The sequence below is a fragment of the Taudactylus pleione genome, unplaced genomic scaffold (genome assembly GCF_031769625.1).
Source record: "Taudactylus pleione unplaced genomic scaffold, aTauple2 ptg000026l, whole genome shotgun sequence".
In the NCBI taxonomy this organism is placed as follows: Eukaryota; Metazoa; Chordata; class Amphibia; order Anura; family Myobatrachidae; genus Taudactylus; species Taudactylus pleione.
The window spans coordinates 11,266,102-11,288,005 of record NW_028284428.1 but is presented as its reverse complement, the minus strand read 5'-3'; the positions used below and the strand labels follow the sequence as shown (position 1 = coordinate 11,288,005).

Genomic DNA, 21,904 nt, shown 5'->3' with positions numbered 1-21,904 from the left:
TTATTTTCTTCATAAATCACACAAATATCCCTCAAGCAAATGAGGATACTGATACATCAGCCACAGGGGTAAATTTACTAAGAATCGAGTCTGAGAGTTTGATTTCTTTCAACTCGATTAGCTACAGTACGCTGAAACTCGGGTGATTTGTGACTCCTGAGACACTCAAATTTACCAAGAAGTGAGATTAGCTGAAAGTGAGATGTCCAATGGTGAAGCAGAGCGAGATTTCTCTCCCGAGTAGCAGGTTTTGCAAGAGATTACTCACGCGAGATTGCAGTGTCTTCTCTCTGCAAAACTCTCCCGAGCTAGCAGGCTGCACATATCAGTGAGATATGTGTAAGCTGCTTGTGTTCTAGCATGTAAAAAAATGGGTTAAAAGTTTTTTTTTAAAATGACATAGGGCCCCCTCCCTAAAGCTTAACCAGCCCCGGACTTGCCAGCCTATCCTGGTTCTTAAATTTATGGGGAACAAAATGAGTAGGGTTCCACCGTAATGTAAGAACCAGCACCAGGCTGCAGGGCCAGACCTGGTTTTAAATATAAGGGGGAAAAAAATGTGTGAGGTTACCCCTATATTTAAAACCAGCTCCGGACCCTTTCTAGCGGGGGACTGATGCCACAGACATTGGAGCCCTTTCACGCAATCAGCGGCTGCTCATTGGCTGGGACCCACGTGGGCTTAGCCAATGAGCGGCTCCTCCTTTGAAGTCCACGTGGGTCCCAGCCAATGGGCAGCCGCTAATGGAAGCCGCCACTGATTGGCTCGCGTCCCGGCACTAATGACAGCTCATTCTCCATCAACTGTCATTAGCGTATTGTAAGAACATGCTGAAGCATGTAGTTACAGTGTGTCCGTGGCCCTTATTGGATTTCTGCGGAGAACATCATGGGACAAAAGGTGAGTATTGGATCTTTTTTTCAGATACTTCCATAGGATACTTTATGTTGAGAAGGGGACGTGAACATCTGGCAGCAGGTGAGTATGTGTGAGTGTGTATGGATGTAATAAATCTTTATTTTCACGGTGTGAGTGTCTTGTGTTTTTTTACACATTTCTTTACAGGTGAACTACACTTACCAGCGTCCCCTTAATGCACCGCATGATGGTACCTGTGGTTCTCCAAGTACCAGCATGCGGGGGAGGCTTGCTGGGACCTGCAGTTCTACTGTAAAGACAATGTTATTAATTCTATTTTTAACACTACACTTACACTATCAACCCGCCACCCACCGCCCAGGGGTGGCAGGGATAGCCCCAGGCTATCAGTCTAAGCCAGGGGTGCCCTTGAGAGGGGGACCCCTTTATTGGGGGGTCCCCAACTCCCCAGGGATCCCTGGCCTGGGCTGACTAGCGGTCAGGGCTGATGCTGTGGCTGGGGGGCCTGGTGAAAGGGCTTCCCTGGCTGTGGCATCAGTCCCCAGCTAGAAAGGGTCCGGAGGTGGTTTTAAATATAAGGGGAACCTCACGCAAATTTTTTCTCCCTATATTTAAATCTAGGTCTGGCCCTGCTGCCTGGTGCTGGTTCTTAAACTACAGTGGAACCCTACACATTTTGTTCCCTGTAATTTTAAGAACCAGGACTGGCTGGCAAGTCCAGGGCTGGTTAGTCTTTTGGCCCTATGTCATTTTATTTTTAAACTGTTAAACTTTTTTTTCTATTTACAGGCAGAAACATACATGGATCACAGTGTATGTTTCTGCCAAATTCGCAGATCACAGGCAGGTGTATTTATTTCACACGTTTTTACAGGAGAGTTTTTCCATCTCATGAGAGTTTAGAAACTCTGCTTGGTAAATTGCCGAATCCTATCTTCACTAGTGAAAAGGTTCTCGAGTTTTGCCGATGGTGAATTGAAGAGAGTTTGCTAACTCTCCAGTATATTCCTGAATCAAAGGAAATCTCTCTCCCGAGTTCTACATTAGTAAATTTGCGAGTGGGAAAAAATGGCCAAACTCTCCTAGACTCGATTCTTGGTAAATTTACCCCACAGAGATATAGATATTGTGTATATTAGAATACACATCCATTACAGACTCAACTCATATAATTTTAATGAAAACGCCAATTGCGCTCCACTGTGGGACGTACCAAAGGGGCCTTACTTCCGGGTTTACCCGCTGGAAGCACAAATATGGATTGTAAAATGCTCCGTGGAATGTAATGGGAAGTTACCTCATTCCCTAAGTAAACAGCCTATCAGAAGGGCAGAAGCAGTGTAATATGCATCCAACATGGACTGCGTCACAGCTATTTACTACAGAGGCACGCAGCCTCAATTCTAACATGTAGGTCACATAAGTGGACGTGGCCAATATAATGTGTGTTCCAACATGGAGAGTATCACACATAATCAGTGTGGGCGAAAAGTATATAACAGCATACGAATAAGCACCCACAAATAAACATTTTAACCCACATATATATCCACAAGGATCCTATAGTGGTAATATACATTGAAGTGCCAAAAATCATGGGGTAGATGCCTAGTATTGTGTAGGACAGAGCTGGATTAAAGCTTTGGTGGGCCCGGGGCACTTAAGACTAGAGTGCCCTAAAGAGCAAAATTTGGAACGCAGAAATCAGTTTCTCATTGCCACACCATATAAGCAGGCTGCTAAATAGTCATGTCTCCTCCCCTTCTCTCTCTCCCATACTGCAGCCTGCAAGCAGTGAATGTACAGTGCCGAGTAGCCCCGCCCCCTGCTCAGACCTTAGCTCCCTCCTGCTCTACAGCTACCAGTGCAGTCCTACGCCGCACTGCAGCTGATCAAAACATTGGGGGACCACTGAGAGAGAGGGCCGCAGGGTAACTTGCCCCCTGCACCCACCCCCTTATTCCAGCTCTGGTGTAGGACCCCCTCTAGCCCGGCGAAGTAGCAACTCGACAAAGGTTTCGATTCCACAAGTGGACGGAAGACCTTTGGAGAGATATTGACCCATGCCATCTGGAAAGCTTTCCACTGCTTCCTGATATTTGTAGGTGCAGGTTCTTGGGTGTGAATGGACCTCTCCATCACATCCCATAAATGCTCGCTTGGGTTCATGCTGGGCGAAAGTGGTGGCCACACCATTTGTCGATACCCTCTAGAATGCTCCTTGAACCAATTGACACAGTTCATTATCCTGCTGGATATTCCATCATTGTGGGGGTACATGAAGTCCATGAAGAGCTGTAAATGGTCATCGAGAAATGCAATATAGCAGTTACCGGTCAATTACTTGTTCACATGGACAAGCTGACCAAAACAATGCTACTTGAACACACCCCGCTCCATTATGAAACCACCACCAGCCTGCATGGTGCCTTGTTGACAACTGGGATCCATGGCCTCATTACCTTTCCATACTGCTATCCCATGACTTTTAGCACTTCAGTGTATACTGTATATCTCCTAAGGGAAGCAATTATAGAAGTTATTCTAGAAAATGGATCCAAAAACATTATATAACAGTAAAATAAGGTTTTAAAATATCAAAGTTTACATACCTGTTGTCACATTTGTGGTTGTTGCACTTGGAGTGGTGAATGTTTCATTGCTGGATACTGTGTAGATATAAATGGTAGAAGTGTATATAATGTTTCATCCATAAAACACAATGGATCATGAAATAAAGCTGCACATGTAATGAAGGTTGTTAGAGAAAGAGCACCAATATATAGGGAGGTTTTGCTAGGAACATAGTAGTCTCCTTATGTATTAACAGTGTATTAACATTTAGCCACATTGTATTTTATTATTGTTTCTTTATGTATTTTAGTGTCATTTCATATGTATCTATTTTTATGTATATTTATTTTTTGTCTTTTACCAGTTTAATATTAGTTTTAGTCTACTAATTCATAGTCTATTCACATACAGCGCAGCCTTATCTATTTTTTCTGCATCTGGGGAGATATGGGAACCTCACTGTCACTAACCATTAGTTACTCAGGACCACTGTGTTATCTCCTGACTGTGGGCCTTATTCAGAGCCGCTCGCTCTGACAGAGTGCTCGCTCTGAATCAGGGCCGGGCTTTTTTTTTGGGAGCGGCCTCTTGGCCACTCGCCATAGCTGTGGGTGACCACCCACAGCTATTGCGAGCGGCCAGGATGATGGCCGCGATGGTCAAGAGAGCTTTCGTCTCTAACAGAGCCGGAAGTTCTCCACTGACATCACTTGTGATGTCAGTGGGGCCGCCCCCAAACGACAGGCGTTCTCATGGGAACGCCTCAGTTTGGGCAGCCACCTCCCCGGCCCGCCAACCAAAGGGGGCGAGCTGTCACTCAACATCGACAGCTCGCCCCCTTTGGTGCGAGACCCGGAGCGACGGAGTGCCCGTCGCTAGCCGGGTCTCGCGCATGCGCACGACGGAGCCGGCTCTGTCGTGCGCATGCGCTGTGGGCCACCATCGACGCGGTTGCGAGCGCTCAGTGCTTGAGACCGGGTCTGAATCAGGCCCTGAGTCTCAAACTGTTCTATAGAATAATGCAGTTCTGGATAGGTATCCACTGTGTTGGATCTACTTATCATAGCAGTTGGTCAGAGCCATCATTAAATTAATCTGGTGGTCAAGGTTGAATCCAAAATGTAAATACTAAATTCTTCTGAGGGGCACCCCTGCAATATCCGGGGAAGGATCAAATTAGCCCTTTACCTCTTAATAATTGTATGCTCTCTGATAATGCTCAGAGTTTAGAGACTCTTATCACAACAACGCATTTAAATGCTTTCTGCTTACCAATGGATGTATAGCTGGAATCAGAAGTCGTGTAAATACTTTCAGAAGTTATGTTCAATTTATAATGCACTGTAATAAAAGTACAATTAACATTGTTATTGAAAATTAATTTAACTATACATACATTGCTGAGGTATTACAGTTTAGCAAACTACAAAATATACAATAAAACGCAATTATTTTCTTCTCATATGTATAAAGGTAATATTAATATGTGTAATATTCACTTTTTTCTTTAACATATCCCCAAATGGTCACAAATGGTTAAGTTTAAACCACATTTTTTTCAGCAGGCTTATGATTGAAATGCACCTGGTCCACCTTTGGAATCAGCAGTGGTGATTGGCAATTAATGACTACCCCTGGATATCTGGGACTAAAGGCCCCCATACATCAGCAATCGATTGTGGCAATTCTGCAATTTGCAATCGATTGTGTATAAAAATCTGCAATGTATGGGCTTCACAGATTGCAGATTGCAACCAAAAAGTGATTGGAATTGTTAAATCAGATTGTCCAACATGTTGGATTTCACAGATCGATTGGGGCTGTAAATTGCTAGTGTATGGGCATGATCAGCAGATTTGCAGACCGTTTCTAGCAAAATGATGGGCCTTTCAAGATTGGCAGATCTGTGTTTGCTGCAATCGATATGCAAATCACTGAAACAGATCTGTAGTGTATGGGCGCATATTGCTAGATTGGGAAATCCTAAAATCGGGCAATAAATCTTCAAATTGTTCAATTGAGGTTTTCATATTGCTGATGTATGTATTTCAGTGATTTGCAGATCGATTGCAGCAAACACAGATCTGCCAATCTTTAAAGGCCCAACCTTATAGTAACGGTCTGCAAATCTGCTGATCATGGCCATACACTAGCAATTTACAGCCCCAATCAATTTGCGAAATCCAACATGTTGGACAATCTGATTTAACAATTCCAATCACTTTTTGGTTGCAATCTGTGATCTGAGAAGCCCTTACATTTCATATTTTTATACACAAATCGATTGCAAATTGTTGGATTGCCACAATCGATCGCTGATGTATGGGGGCCTTACCTGATGATCAGCAATTTGCTCCTAAATGCCAGAAAACAGTTGAAAATGGTCGTTCAGACAAGTTTGTGAAATTTTGGAACTAAACAATTTGTCAAACAAAAGTTTTTGTCCATTTTCTGGTGTTTGGGAGCAAATTGCTGATTGTCATTTGCTTTCATACCTTACCAGATTTTCATTCCAACCAATCAACTAATTGGCTGGTTGGACAGATTATCTTTAGATGTGTGGCCAGCTTTACTCTATACTAACCATCACCAAATGAACTTTATGCTGCATAACCTGAGGAACCGGTAACATATCTATCTATTTCTGCACTGAATTTCTAAACAAACTTCAGACGTGTCCGATGCTTACTAGACTGTGCCTGTAAAAGGGTGTCTCTTTATTCTTAAGGTAGGCATCCACTATACAATTTTCTGTCAGATATCTGTCCAATCTGGCTGGTTGGAATGAAAACCTGGTAATGTATGGGAGCAAATGACAGTCAATCATATGGTTTTAAAGTTTGTAAACACTGAAAAAAAGGACAAAACAAAATGTTCAAATTGGTTAAATTTGTGTTTTTTAACCAATTTGTCTGCATTACCATTTTTGGCTATTTTCCAATGTTTGTGACAAATGGACGACTCGGGTTTTCCCGGCAGACTCTGGCCCTGATTCAGAGCCGGTCGCCCTGACAGAGTGCTCGCTCTGAATCAGGGCCGGTTTTTATTTTAGAACAGCCTCCTGGCCACTTGCATAGCTGTGGGTGACCACCCACAGCTATAGCGAGCGGCCAGGAAGATGGTTGCGATGGTCAAGACCATCGTGACCATCGGGCTTGCAATGAGACCCTTGTGGTAGGGTCTCGTTGCCGCAAGCCCCAGAGAGATTTCGGCTCTAACAGAGCCGGAATCTCTCCACTGACATCATGTGTCAGGCACCAAGGGAAAGAGTTGTTATCCGTGAGATGATAAAGCCCATCATCGTCATGCCTCGGCAGAAGACCAAACATTCCACCTCTTTGGTCTGGAAATATTTCTATCCAAATCTGGACAACTGTTTTGCCATATGTACCTTATGTAAAGGTGTAAAAAGTAGGGGCAAGGCCGTTAACCACCTAGGAACATCCTCCCTTATATGTCACCTGCAGCGCGTTCATAAAAAGTTAATGTCAAGTTCAGAAACTGTGGCTAAGACCATAAGCAGTCCAGGGACACCTAAATCCCTTTGTCCTGTTGTATCCAAGAGCCTGCAAACCACACCAGCAACTCCCTCCAAGTCAATTTCCTCCTCAATCAGGATCGGAAGTAGTCCTGCAGGCCATGTCACTGGCATGACTGGCTCCTCTCCTATCCGAGATTCCTCCGGAGGATCCTGCATTTGCTACACCTACTGCTGCCGCTGCTGCTGTTACTGCTGGGAGTCGTTCATCATCCCAGAGAGGAAGTTGGAACACCACTACTTACTAAGCAATTGATCGTCCAACAGTCCTTTGCGAGGAGGATGAAGTACGACAGCAGTCATCCTGTTGCAAAGCGGATAACTGGCCGCGGCCATTTTCCCGGTGACCTGTGCGTACACTATAGACTCTGGGCACACTCTAGTGCCCAGAGTCTAACTCCGGTGCTGGCCACGCACAGCTCAGTGCACTGCCAGCCGCAGAGCAGGGTGCCCGTGTCGGAGACTGTACACGGGCCCCCTCCTCTCTAGAAACACCCCTGTGTACAGGGATCCCAGACAGAGGGCTATGACCTGCATGTCGGGTTCTGTGAAGCCCAACCTTCCATGCGGGGTCCCTGGTGAAAACCTCCGGCACGTTAAACTCCCTGCCTCTGTTCTGGGTATTAGTTAATCCACAAGTACGGGTCAGCATCCACACTATCTATCCTTGAGTACGTGATAGTATACTCTGGTTGTAAATACATGGATGCTGCTGTTAAACCTTCGGCAAAGAAGCTTCTGGACCATCTCCTCACCAGAGTGGAGAAACAGGCACAAGACTAGTCCCAGATAAAGCAGTGCCTGCAAGCACGTATGCAGCGGGTTGATGCATTACAGCCTCCCCAAGTACAACATGCATCGCTTGCAGCAGCAGCTATTCAAGCAGCAGGGATATTGGCGCTCATTCAGAGGCGCTCACAAAATGCAAGCGCTCGCTCTGAATGTGGGCGGCCGCTTGTCTTTTGAAGTGCGGCCTCCTGGTCGCTAGCTAAGGTCAAGACCATCGCGACCATCGGTGTTTGCGACGAGACCCTTGAGGTTGGGTCTCGGCAACCGCAAGCCCCAGGGAGCTTCCTGCTCTGATCGAGCAGGAAGCTCCCCACTAACATTACTGCTGATGTCAGTGCGGCCACCCACAAAGCGGCATGCGTTCCTTAAGGAACGCCTCCGTTTGTGAAACCACCCCCCCGCCAAGCCTACTAAACGGGGCGAGCTGTCGATCAACATCGACAGCCGCCCCGTTTATAGCAAGCCCCGGATAAAGAGAATTTCTCTCTTGCTCCAGGGCTTGCGCACGCGCAGTGCGGCCGCTGCGCATGCGCAGGGCCTAAACATCGACCCGCTTGCGAGCGCTCAGCGCTTGCGAGTGGGTCTGAATGAGGTCCATTGTCCCCACTACAAATGACTAACCCTGCATAATTTGATGGTGACTCCAAGAGTTGTTGGGGGTTTCTAAATCAGTGCTCAATTCAGTTTGAGGTACAAGCTGCCAGTTTCTCCTTCAAAAGAACAGAGGTAGCTTATGTGATTTCTTCATTGTCTCGTCAGGCCATGGCATTGGCCTCCCCCTTATGGGAAAGATATGATCCGTTAGTACATACTGTAATTGTACAAACTTCCTGGAAGCTTTTAAAAAGGACTTAAATGAACCTGGATGAGCAACATCTGCTGCATCAGCTATTTGGTGTTTGAAACAAGGGACTCAGGCCCTGATTCAGAGCCGGTCGCTCTGACAGAGCCGATTTTTTTTTTTTTAGAAAGGCCTCCTGGCCGCTCGCATAGCTGTGAGTGACCACCCACAGCTAATGCGAGCGGCCAGGAAGATGGTCGCGATGGTCAAGACTATCGAGACCATCGGGCTTGCGAAGAGACCCTTGTGGTAGGGTGTCGTTGCCGCAAGCCCCAGAGAGCTTTCGGCTCAAACAGTTGTGATGTCAGTGGGGCCGCCCCCAGACGGTAGGAGTTCTCATGGAAACGCCTCCGTCTGGGCAGCCACCCCCCGGTCCGCCCACCAAAGGGGGCGTGCTGTCACTCAACATCGACAGCACGCCCCCTTTGGTACGAGACCCGGAGCGAAGGCTTGCCCGTCGCTATCTGGGTCTCGCGCATGCGCACGACGGAGCCGGCTCCGCCCCTTAAATGCCTCTGCCTGTCAATCATGTATATGCATTCAAAGACTTGCATGCGTCTGAGCAGGACCCATTCTGCACACTCGCAGAATGGGTCCTGCGCACGCGCACATTTCCGATTATTGGGAACCTGCGTTCAGCAGGCCCTCTGACAGGAAATATGCTAATGACTCAGGGACTGACTCAGCAAGGAACACAATTCTACTTATACACATGCATCGCAGTTGCTAATATCAGCGGTGCTATTTAAATGTGTGCATTCACAGTGCGTACGCAGCCTAGCATAAGGAAGCCCACTTCCCCTTACTCACATGCGTACACTAGGGCAACATAGCAAAATAAATCGGTAACATTGAGTAACATCAGACCCAGACGCACAGTTAAGGAAGCCCAGACTTCACTCAGAAATTGCTAACTTCTGCGCACGCTATGAGTAATCAGGAGGCATCTGGTATCGCAGTGGATAATTTATGCACGCCCATGCAATGGCATTGAGACGCACTGGCACTCCTGCATTCGAACGGCCACCCTCCCCTTTACCACCCACAAATGGCACTTCCTGTTAATCATGCTGCCATGGGTCTACGTAGCCATTGCAGCATCTGGCCGCAGTGTCTGGCTCATGCTTAGAGGCTTACAGACACCAACTGAAAGCATTTCACATCCACAGCTCACACACAATTCAGAAACATCTAACGCTCACACGCAAAATCAGAAACATCGAGTGCAGGTCAGTCGGCCATCAGCATTCTCAGTAACTCTAAAATGCCGCAGACACAGCAAGCCAAATGTAATAGGGTGAGAGTTTAGAAAATGTGAGTGTTTAGCAGTAACCTCTCACACTATTACATTGGTTGAGTTTTATCCTCAAAATGGGAGTTTAAATCGTGAGAGTTTTTTGAGTCTAAAAACATGCGAGTTTGCCTGTTCTCTGACTATTACATTGTCCAGGTTTAAAAAATGTGAAAGTTTACTGCTAAACTCTCACCTTATTACATTTGGCCCAGCATGTCTCTAGGCACGCAGAAGGCTCTTCTGCTGCGAGCAAGGGTGCAATGGATAATTCATGCATGCCCTATATAAACCAGTGTTTAAATGGATTGACAGGTCTGTGTTTTTCTAATCCCCGCCCCCCCCATTACCCTTTCCCAAAAGATGACAATTTGTCACTCTCTTTGCAAGTGATTTTTCTGTGCGCGCGCTCTTGCACATATATGGAATATCAAAACTACCAGTTTACTTTCAACTGCTAAATCACTGTTCTAAAATTGGATGTACAATTAAAGAAAAACTAAATCCAAAATACGTATAAATGTGTTCTCAAACCTTTGCAAAAACATTTTCCAAACATTTTTGTAGTTTGCTTTGGACTCTGTGCACATAGAATTCCTACAATTCCGTCAAGGGGCGCAAGTTTGCAGAGCAAGATGGCAGCGCTGGTGCAGGAGCAGAGGTTTGCACACCATATGGTGAGGAGTTGGGTGGAAGGAGGGCGCTCCTGGCAAAGTATACAGTAAGCACACCTGAGCAGCTAGATTAATAGCTCAGGGAAACAAAACAAGAAAAAGGGTTTCCTTTAGTGAAGCAATATTGTTAAACGTAAATGGGGGGTACCCTCGAATAAAAACAGTCCCAACATCCTCTCACTCTTATGAAGTCATAAAATAATTTGCACCGAGAAACATTAGAAGAGAAAATGTGGAACATTAATTAGATGGAGGTAAGATGGCAGAAGACTGGGCTTTGGAGTGATTCATGTTTGCACTTTTGCACAGTATTCCTCTAACACATTATTGTCACCTCTTTAGGGCTCATACAGAATAGAACACAAATGCAATGTGCCATGTTGTACTTACCATCAGTTATATTTGTGACTGCTGATGAAGAAGAGAATGTAGCACTGCTACTGGTTATATTATTAGTCACTGTAACAACAACAAGAAAACAAGATATTGTAGTTATGTTCTGTACAATATTTCTATCATAGAACAAAGAAGTCTGGCAGAACTGTTATTCCATTTTTTAGTTACATAAACTTTATCTACCATGGACACTAATGGCCTGATGCGGAGCCGGACACAAAGCAGCCACAAGTGTTCACGGCTGCTGGGGCCAGATTTAGGGGTCAATGTACTAACCCTTGGAGAGAGTTAAAGTGGACGGAGATAAAGTACCAACCAATCAGCTCCTGTCATGTTACAGGCTGTGTTTGAAAATCACAGTTAGGAGCTGATTAGTTGGTTCTTTATCTCCGTCCACTTTATCTCTCTCTATGGTTTAGTACATAGACTGCTTCCCAGAAATGGCCATTTCAAGGATGTTAAGATCTGACCATGCACGGAGTGAGCAGCTGCTTTCGTAGCCTCCTGCGAGTGTATGTATCATGCGGCACATGCTCAGCCTGCCAATGCCCTACATGGGAACTGCAAATCCTCTTGGCTTCATTTTAATAAAATTAAACATACTCAAAATTAGAAAATTGCCAAAAACTACATTTCCACACTTGGCTATAGTGAGAATTGAGACACACGTAAGTAAGATCTGATTTAACACATTGCAATGCTCTGTAGTTCTAATAATAGGTATTAGCAGAGGCAAAATAGTACATAGCAGGGGCCTACAGCAAAATTTGGTTAAGGGTCAGCTGATGCTACTCTAGCCCCTGGAGTCTCTCTATCTATTCCTAAGGGAAAGGGCCAGAACCCACTGGGATCCAGCAGATGTGCCCACTACCCGCGCTCTGGAAAAGGAAGAAGCAGCCAGCACTATTTTGAGATCAGAGCAGTAGTCTCAGAAGGGGAGGGGGCAGCTTCAATTCTGGGCCCCATAGCAGTTGCAACCCCCATTATAGCCACATAACAGTTGTAACTCACATTAGAATTAAGTGTGGCAATAGAAGGTACACAATGCTTAAAGGTAGTTAACCCGAATTTCCTAACTTTACGTATCTGCTGTTATACTTAAAAGTAGTTGACCGCTTTAAATATTATTCTACATTTCCTCCATCCCTAACTTTTCTGGGGGTTGGGAGGGGTAGGGGCACCAGCACTGTAATTCTCAGACATTTAAGAGACAATTAGCAATAAAGGTGACCAGCAGAGGTCCCGGCTATATGTAGGTACAGGGTGACTGCTAAATACAGCAAATCAGGAGAGGAAGGGGTCAGGGGAGGGCCCCCATCAAGGTGCCATTATTGGGAAGAAAGGAGAATTACTCTAATTCATATTTCTAAAGGGAATTTTTCTTATCTCTTTACATTGTTGCGTTCATACTACTGGTGAAAGTTGATTCCCCAATTGAACCTGTGCAGAAAAAATACATCACAGTTCTAATACATGCATAAAGAATCATCTGTAATATTGTATAATATTACATTGCCATTTCCTTTGGTTACAGAAACCATATTAGCAGAAACAAATGATCACTGAGCAGGAGAGATTTTCAGCTATTATTGAAGTACATTTATAATGCAGCCAACTTGCCAACATTTAACAGCCATGGTTTGGCCTATGTACATTATTTGGTGCTGGAGTAAGCGGAGGGCTGCTAGAATCTTTGAGAACTGCTGTAAAGATAAAACAGCTGTGTGTTACCTATGGTGATATGAACACCCCCTGCATGGGAGCACAAAGACCTGCTTAAGACTTTGACCTCTTCAAGCACAGGGCACGCTGAGACCTCATGTATTATTATAGCACATAACTAGAATGGCAGAAACCTATTTTCAGGTGGTGACTGAAGCAGAGTGACAAAGAGCTGTATAATGGACTGTAACACTCCCCACAGATAAACACACTATCTTTTGATGGTCAGGCCAAATATAATAAGGAATTACATACAGATGTGTCCTCATACATCTAGCCTCAATACAATATGCAGTGCGACTTGCCTGGCGTGAGTAAGCCGCCAGGTCCTGTGCTACTCTGCTAGCGTTTGACGTCTCTTTTTTTGCCGAAAATGCGTCTAAAGCTGGGTACTCAGTAGATGACGTGTGTACCCAGGCGACCCACGATGCGAAAGAACAACATATCGTGCGGCCCGTACACACCACACGATGTGAACGACGGCACGATATATCATATGTCATTCACCAGCCGCATGCAGCTCAATCTGACGATGTTATTAACGACTCCGCAGGAGCACGCAGGGTCGTCCATAGTGAGAGTACATTTGCCGATGTGGAGGATATATGTAGCTGGATCGGGCAACATATAGCCTAATTTGCACCCACCGTTAATCGCAATATAACACTTGTATATCTGTGTGCACTGAGTCTGTGTATGAAGCAAAACAGAACTTGGAATGAAAAAAGCTGCAGCCACTACATTGTAGCACTTCATATACAAATACAGAGACTCAGGTGCACACAGATATACAAGTGTCCCATATCACATTACTCAGCACAGTCTGCTGGTGTTTCCCAGTCATATCGCATTGCCACTTTGAGGCATTTTCAGCAAAAAAAGACTGCCTTTTACGGCAAAAAAAAGACGCCCGGTGGTAACAGAGGGCCTGATTCAGAGATGTATGCTAACCTGATGGTTAGTGCATACCTCTGCTAGTAAGTGTTGTGCGCTTGTGCAGGACCCGTTCTGCACATGCGCAGAACGGGTCCTCTGATACCGCACGAAGTTCCTGGAAAGCCTCTGTCTGATTGACAGGCAGAAGCGTTTGAGGGGCGGTGACGGCCTGCGTTCAAGGAAACGGGGGGCTGTTGCACCCATTTTCTGGGAGTGCTGAGGCCAAGGTCTGCGTCCATGGATGCAGACTTCCTGCAGCAAGGTGGTGTATGTTTCCTGCTGCATTTGCATTTACGATGGACGGAATTACACAGACGCTTGTGTGCGGCCCTGCAATTGCGTCCATCTCTGAAGCAGGCCCTGAATCTCACAGGACCTGGCTCAACAAGAGGGGTTTTTAGAACAACTGCAGCAAAGATGTGAAAGGACACATCTGTCACTTATTGAGATTGGCCAACTCCACCACACACACACACACACACACACACACACACACACACACACACACACACACACACACACACACACACACACACACATCATGATCACCATCATATACTGCTTTTTTACCATGATAAAATAGTTGAGGGTAAATCAAAAGATAGAGGACTATGGGGCATATTTAGCATATACTGTATGTTTTCTTGATAACAATCGCATTTTCGTTCACTTAAGCACCACAAATGTGTCTGTATACTGTACCTTCATACATAGCTTTTTGCATGTCTTGCAGATGCTGCAGGGCTGGTGCAATTATATGCAATGATGACTATCCGCACTCTCTAGCTGCTTCTGTTTGATTGATTATGTACTGACCTTTCCTGATGTATTTATATCAGTTGCATCACAACTATTTTATATCATATCTATTATTATCGCCACTTCCATTTGGACTGATACAGTAAAGAAAACTTTCCTATGATTTTTAAAGTGGAAAACAAATAGTAGTGCTTTTATTTCATTTTAATAGACTGTGTATTCAAATATTGATCATATTCAATTACATTTAAGATTATTTATTTAAAAATAACTTCTGACAATATTCTCTTATGTATTTATGTGCGTCTACGCTGCATACATCCACAGCGCACCTCAGCCTATGCTCCTATATAGCATACTTGCCCACGCTCAGAATTTCAGACTGAGAAACCCTCATGCATTCCTCCATTTCTCTGGTGAAGTGGGTGGGGGTGTAGTGTTGCAATTCACTATGTATTAAGTCACTGCAGCCCCGCCCCCAGCAAACCGATGCCAGCAATCACAGAGAAACGTCACAAGCCATGAGGACCCCCTGAAGCGCCACCTTCCAATATTGGTATGTCCTATAAGTGCCATTTTGTTGAGAGAATTCTCTTGGGGACCTAAGCGAGGTGAAAAGCTCAGTCTCATATCACATGAAAAGCCTTGGTAAAGGAAACAATCACTGACAGGTTCCAATCGATAGATCTACAATAAAAAGGTCGACAGTGTGTAGGTAGACACCAACTGGTAGACAGGCAATAGGTCGACAGGTACTAAAGGTCAAGGTACAAAAGGTCGACATGATCAAAAGATTGACAATGGAGTGGTCAACTGAAAAAGTACAACACTTTTTTTGTTTTTTAGGGTTAGACACTTACTGGAGGGTTAGGGTAAGGCTGAAGAAGGGATGGTTAGGTTCTTACGTCGACAGTTAAAGGTAGGCGCTAGGAGAGACGGTTAAGCTGGGTACACACCAGACGATATGTAGTCCGATCCGGAGGATCAGACTACATATCGTCCACATCGGGCAGTGTGTACCCGCTATGTCGCATGCAGGATGGCTCCCGCTGCCACGCTGTCGCTCCCGGCATCAGCAAGTGTGTACGCACTTGCCAATGCCGGCACCCCGCTGGGACCAGCCGCACGAGACATCGCACTGTGTACATATCTTTTAGTGTATACCCAGCATTTGGGTTAGGCACTTACCGGATGGTTAGGGTTAGGCATTAGGAGGGACGGTTAGGGTTAGGCACTTACCCTCAAAATGGGAGTTTAAATCGTGAGAGTTTTTTGAGTCTAAAAACATGCGAGTTTGCCTGTTCTCTGACTATTACATTGTCCAGGTTTAAAAAATGTGAAAGTTTACTGCTAAACTCTCACCTTATTACATTTGGCCCAGCATGTCTCTAGGCACGCAGAAGGCTCTTCTGCTGCGAGCAAGGGTGCAATGGATAATTCATGCATGCCCTATATAAACCAGTGTTTAAATGGATTGACAGGTCTGTGTTTTTCTAATCCCCGCCCCCCCCATTACCCTTCCCCAAAAGATGACAATTTGTCACTCTCTTTGCAAGTGATTTTTCTGTGCGCGCGCTCTTGCACATATATAGAATATCAAAACTACCAGATTACTTTCAACTGCTAAATCACTGTTCTAAAATTGGATGTACAATTAAAGAAAAACTAAATCCAAAATACGTATAAATGTGTTCTCAAACCTTTGCAAAAACATTTTCCAAACATTTTTGTAGTTTGCTTTGGACTCTGTGCACATAGAATTCCTACAATTCCGTCAAGGGGCGCAAGTTTGCAGAGCAAGATGGCAGCGCTGGTGCAGGAGCAGAGGTTTGCACACCATATGGTGAGGAGTTGGGTGGAAGGAGGGCGCTCCTGGCAAAGTATACAGTAAGCACACCTGAGCAGCTAGATTTAATAGCTCAGGGAAACAAAACAAGAAAAAGGGTTTCCTTTAGTGAAGCAATATTGTTAAACATAAATGGGGGGTACCCTCGAATAAAAACAGTCCCAACATCCTCTCACTCTTATGAAGTCATAAAATAATTTGCACCGAGAAACATTAGAAGAGAAAATGTGGAACATTAATTAGATGGAGGTAAGATGGCAGAAGACTGGGCTTTGGAGTGATTCATGTTTGCACTTTTGCACAGTATTCCTCTAACACATTATTGTCACCTCTTTAGGGCTCATACAGAATAGAACACAAATGCAATGTGCCATGTTGTACTTACCATCAGTTATATTTGTGACTGCTGATGAAGAAGAGAATGTAGCACTGCTACTGGTTATATTATTAGTCACTGTAACAACAACAAGAAAACAAGATATTGTAGTTATGTTCTATACAATATTTCTATCATAGAACAAAGAAGTCTGGCAGAACTGTTATTCCATTTTTTAGTTACATAAACTTTATCTACCATGGACACTAATGGCCTGATGCGGAGCCGGACACAAAGCAGCCACAAGTGTTCACGGCTGCTGGGGCCAGATTTAGGGGTCAATGTACTAACCCTTGGAGAGAGTTAAAGTGGACGGAGATAAAGTACCAACCAATCAGCTCCTGTCATGTTACAGGCTGTGTTTGAAAATCACAGTTAGGAGCTGATTAGTTGGTTCTTTATCTCCGTCCACTTTATCTCTCTCTATGGTTTAGTACATAGACTGCTTCCCAGAAATGGCCATTTCAAGGATGTTAAGATCTGACCATGCACGGAGTGAGCAGCTGCTTTCGTAGCCTCCTGCGAGTGTATGTATCATGCGGCACATGCTCAGCCTGCCAATGCCCTACATGGGAACTGCAAATCCTCTTGGCTTCATTTTAATAAAATTAAACATACTCAAAATTAGAAAATTGCCAAAAACTACATTTCCACACTTGGCTATAGTGAGAATTGAGACACACGTAAGTAAGATCTGATTTAACACATTGCAATGCTCTGTAGTTCTAATAATAGGTATTAGCAGAGGCAAAATAGTACATAGCAGGGGCCTATAGCAAAATTTGGTTAAGGGTCAGCTGATGCTACTCTAGCCCCTGGAGTCTCTCTATCTATTCCTAAGGGAAAGGGCCAGAACCCACTGGGATCCAGCAGATGTGCCCACTACCCGCGCTCTGGAAAAGGAAGAAGCAGCCAGCACTATTTTGAGATCAGAGCAGTAGTCTCAGAAGGGGAGGGGGGCAGCTTCAATTCTGGGCCCCATAGCAGTTGCAACCCCCATTATAGCCACATAACAGTTGTAACTCACATTAGAATTAAGTGTGGCAATAGAAGGTACACAATGCTTAAAGGTAGTTAACCCGACTTTCCTAACTTTACGTATCTGCTGTTATACTTAAAAGTAGTTAACCGCTTTAAATATTATTCTACATTTCCTCCATCCCTAACTTTTCTGGGGGTTGGGAGGGGTAGGGGCAAGTATCCTATATAGCATACTTGCCCACGCTCAGAATTTCAGACTGAGAAACCCTCATGCATTCCTCCATTTCTCTGGTGAAGTGGGTGGGGGTGTAGTGTTGCAATTCACTATGTATTAAGTCACTGCAGCCCCGCCCCCAGCAAACCGATGCCAGCAATCACAGAGAAACGTCACAAGCCATGAGGACCCCCTGAAGCGCCACCTCCCAATATTGGTATGTCCTATAGGTGCAAACTGATCAGATATTTTGTTGAGAGAATTCTCTTGGGGACCTAAGCGAGGTGAAAAGCTCAGTCTCATATCACATGAAAAGCCTTGGTAAAGGAAACAATCACTGACAGGTTCCAATCGATAGATCTACAATAAAAAGGTCGACAGTGTGTAGGTAGACACCAACTGGTAGACAGGCAATAGGTCGACAGGTACTAAAGGTCAAGGTACAAAAGGTCGACATGATCAAAAGATTGACAATGGAGTGGTCAACTGAAAAAGTACAACACTTTTTTTGTTTTTTAGGGTTAGACACTTACTGGAGGGTTAGGGTAAGGCTGAAGAAGGGATGGTTAGGTTCTTACGTCGACAGTTAAAGGTAGGCGCTAGGAGAGACGGTTAAGCCGGGTACACACCAGACGATATGTAGTCCGATCCGGAGGATCAGACTACATATCGTCCACATCGGGCAGTGTGTACCCGCTATGTCGCATGCAGGATGGCTCCCGCTGCCACGCTGTCGCTCCCGGCATCAGCAAGTGTGTATGCACTTGCCAATGCCGGCACCCCGCTGGGACCAGCCGCACGAGACATCGCACTGTGTACATATCTTTTAGTGTATACCCAGCATTTGGGTTAGGCACTTACCGGATGGTTAGGGTTAGGCATTAGGAGGGACGGTTAGGGTTAGGCACTTACCCCGACAGTTAGGGCTAGGCCGCCCATACACGGTAAGATTTTTTATACGACGTGTACTATTTTGATCGATAGTAACGATCGATCGTACACATTGTATGTTGTTTTTGGTGTACATACGATGGCGATGCGCATCCCCGCAGTCGTATAATCGGATCGCCTCTTGTACTGGAAAACCGTATGAGAGCGACCTACCTTACCACGATGTGACACACATTGTATCACTTTTGGCAGGTAACACGATCCGATGTCTGATTACGAGGTGTAAAAAATCTCTAGCCACTCCCCTCCTCCATATTGTATTGAGAGACGGCGTTCTGAGCAGCAGCATCACATTGTTTGTAGTGTGATTGAAGTGAGTATACATCGTGGCACTCAGTACATGTGTCTCTGGCCCTGCATTCTTTATATACCACTATGCCACCACTGCATATGCCCCTGGCCTTGTCATTGTTATATACCACTATGCCACTAACGTGTTCCCCCCCACATGGCCCTGCATTGTTTATATACCACTATGCCACCAATGCATATGCCCCCTGGCCCTGCCATTGTTATATACCACTATGCCACAGTGTGTCCCCCCACATGGCCCTGCATTGTTTATATACCACTATGCCACCAATGCATATGCCCCCTGGCCCTGTATTGTTATACCACTATGCCATCAATGTGTGCACCCCCACATGGCCCTGCATTGTTATATACCACTATGCCACCAACATGTGTCCACCCACATGGCCCTGCATTGTTATATACCACTATGCCACCAATGCCCACTGGCCCTGCATTGTTATATACCACTATGCCACCAACGTGTCCCCCCCCCATATGGCCCTGCATTGTTTATATACCACTAAGCCACCAACGCATAAGTCCCCTGGCCCTGCCATTGTTATATACCACTATGCCACCGTGTGTCCCCCACATGGCCCTGCACTGTTTATATACCACTATGCCACCAATGCATATGCCCCCTGGCCCTGTATTGTTATATACCACTATGCCACCGTGTGTCCCCCCACATGGCCCTGCATTGTTATATACCACTATGCCACCAACGTGTGTCCACCCACATGGCCCTGCATTGTTATATACCACTATGCCACCAATGCCCACTGGCCCTGCATTGTTATATACCACTATGCCACCAACGTGTCCCCCCCCCCATATGGCCCTGCATTGTTTATATACCACTAAGCCACCAACGCATAAGTCCCCTGGCCCTGCCATTGTTATATACCACTATGCCACCGTGTGTCCCCCACATGGCCCTGCACTGTTTATATACCACTATGCCACCAATGCATATGCCCCCTGGCCCTGTATTGTTATATACCACTATGCCACCGTGTGTCCCCCCACATGGCCCTGCATTGTTATATACCACTATGCCACCAACGTGTGTCCCCCCCACATGGTCTTTTTTATACGACGGTCATAGTTTTTGTGCTGATTTATGTACACAGGTAAATATTTCTAAATTTAAAATTTTATTAAAATCAACTTAACTCAACTATTAACTAAAAACTCAACCAACTAAAAACTAAACCATAAACATTTTAACACAAACAATGATCAACAAAAATTTTTTCAAACATTTAAACATTAAACATATATATATTTACAGATGTTTCTGATTTTTATTTCCACAGAAATGAATAGCCCTTGAGAACACCAGTTTATGAGTGGATTCCTCGAGCGTTATTGCGCTCACGAGTGCCTGTGGAAGGTGAAATCCAAGGACTAGAAAAATAAACATTGCAGGGCGACGGCGATAGATGACATGGTCACCTTTTCCCTCCCCTTCCATGATGAGGCTTGTCCGGATAGGGTGAGAAGACGCATCCAAAACCTGTGCACAGTGTATGTTAAAGAGCGGAGGAAGGAGCCCGAGTCGCGGGCGTCAGGAGCAGGGACGGATGACATCTATAACAGTACACTCTGGTACTACCCCCTTCTTGAATTTCTCCACGAGGTACAGCCCCAGAGATCTTCACAAAGTCTACTTGTAGATACAGGCCCGGAAGAAAAGGCTGTACCAGTGGCTGTACCAGTGGGGAACCCAGAGAATGAGCCCGCGTCTACTATGGATGTGGTAAGTACATACAACTTAATTATTTGATACTGTCCTTCTGCCATGGTACAGCGCCCACTCCATTAAAGTAGGCCAAGTATTGCTCCCTGACCTTTTTTGCCCGCGCACTCGCTACTGTCTCCCTCACTGTTGGTGTGGCGACAGAGGGCATTTCTAAACCCTCGTGTGTTTACTCCTGCTTGTCGATGGCCATCCCCATAGTCCCCAGTTGTAAAAAAAAATTGTGCAGAACACAACAGGCCATGACGACAGAATCAATTTTGTCCACACAAAGGTTTATAGCCGTATGGCCGTATGCAATATCCAGAACCTACTGCACATTATCCCAAATGCATTTTCAACTAATCGCCGGGCCCTAGATAGGCGATAATTGAAAATGTGTTTCTCTCTGGTCAGTCCCCTTTGTCCATACGGCTTCAATAAATGTTCATTTAGAGCAAATGCCTCGTCAGCCACAAACACATAGTTGAGGCCGTCCTTCGTATTCGCTGAAGATGGCAAATTGAGACAGTTGCTGGATAGTCTGTTATAAAATTCCGTATTTTTGAAGGATCCACCATCTGAAGCACGGATATTTTTTCCCACGTCCACATAAATAAATTCATAGTTGGCATTGACCACCGCCATCAGCATGATACTGTGAAAGCCCTTGTAGTTAAAATAAAATGAGCCGCTGCGGGCAGGCGGGATAATACGTATGTGTTTCCCATCAATGGCTCCTCCGCAATTTGGGAAATTCCACCGGCAATCAAATTCATCACCTATGGTCTGCCAGTCCTCCACCGGTGTAAGAAACTAAAATAAAGAAAAAATATAAATTAGACATTACTGTATATTAACATTAATCTCTCTTTTCTCCTACAGTCTTTCCCGGCTGACTTGGACCCCTCTAGTAGTCCACAAAGTGCACTGGCTACAACTCCTGAGAGTGTTGCAGAGGCAACACAGCCTCCCCACCGAGCTAGAAGACAGGCACACAGGAGTCTGCCAAACCTGGATCCTATTATGCAGCAAGTCAGACAGGCACTCTGCAAACCCCCAGACCAGTTCGACAGCCTGGGGTCACACGTTACTAGTACC

At 45.2% G+C, this 21,904-nt stretch overlaps 1 protein-coding gene across 6 annotated transcripts in view; it reads right to left on the bottom strand.

Moving 5' to 3' along the window:
- Positions 1-21,904, bottom strand: part of ADGRG2 (adhesion G protein-coupled receptor G2) — a 278,970-nt gene that overhangs the window by 108,221 nt on the left and 148,845 nt on the right. For all 6 annotated transcript variants that reach the window (XM_088451625.1, XM_088451627.1, XM_088451628.1 and 3 more), the window contains 4 exons: positions 16,632-16,700; positions 10,978-11,046; positions 4,727-4,795; positions 3,493-3,549 (listed from right to left, as the gene is read on the bottom strand). In XM_088451625.1, the coding sequence (XP_088307751.1) occupies positions 3,493-3,549; positions 4,727-4,795; positions 10,978-11,046; positions 16,632-16,700 (264 nt within the window). The remainder of the gene's footprint in view (positions 1-3,492; positions 3,550-4,726; positions 4,796-10,977; positions 11,047-16,631; positions 16,701-21,904) is intronic.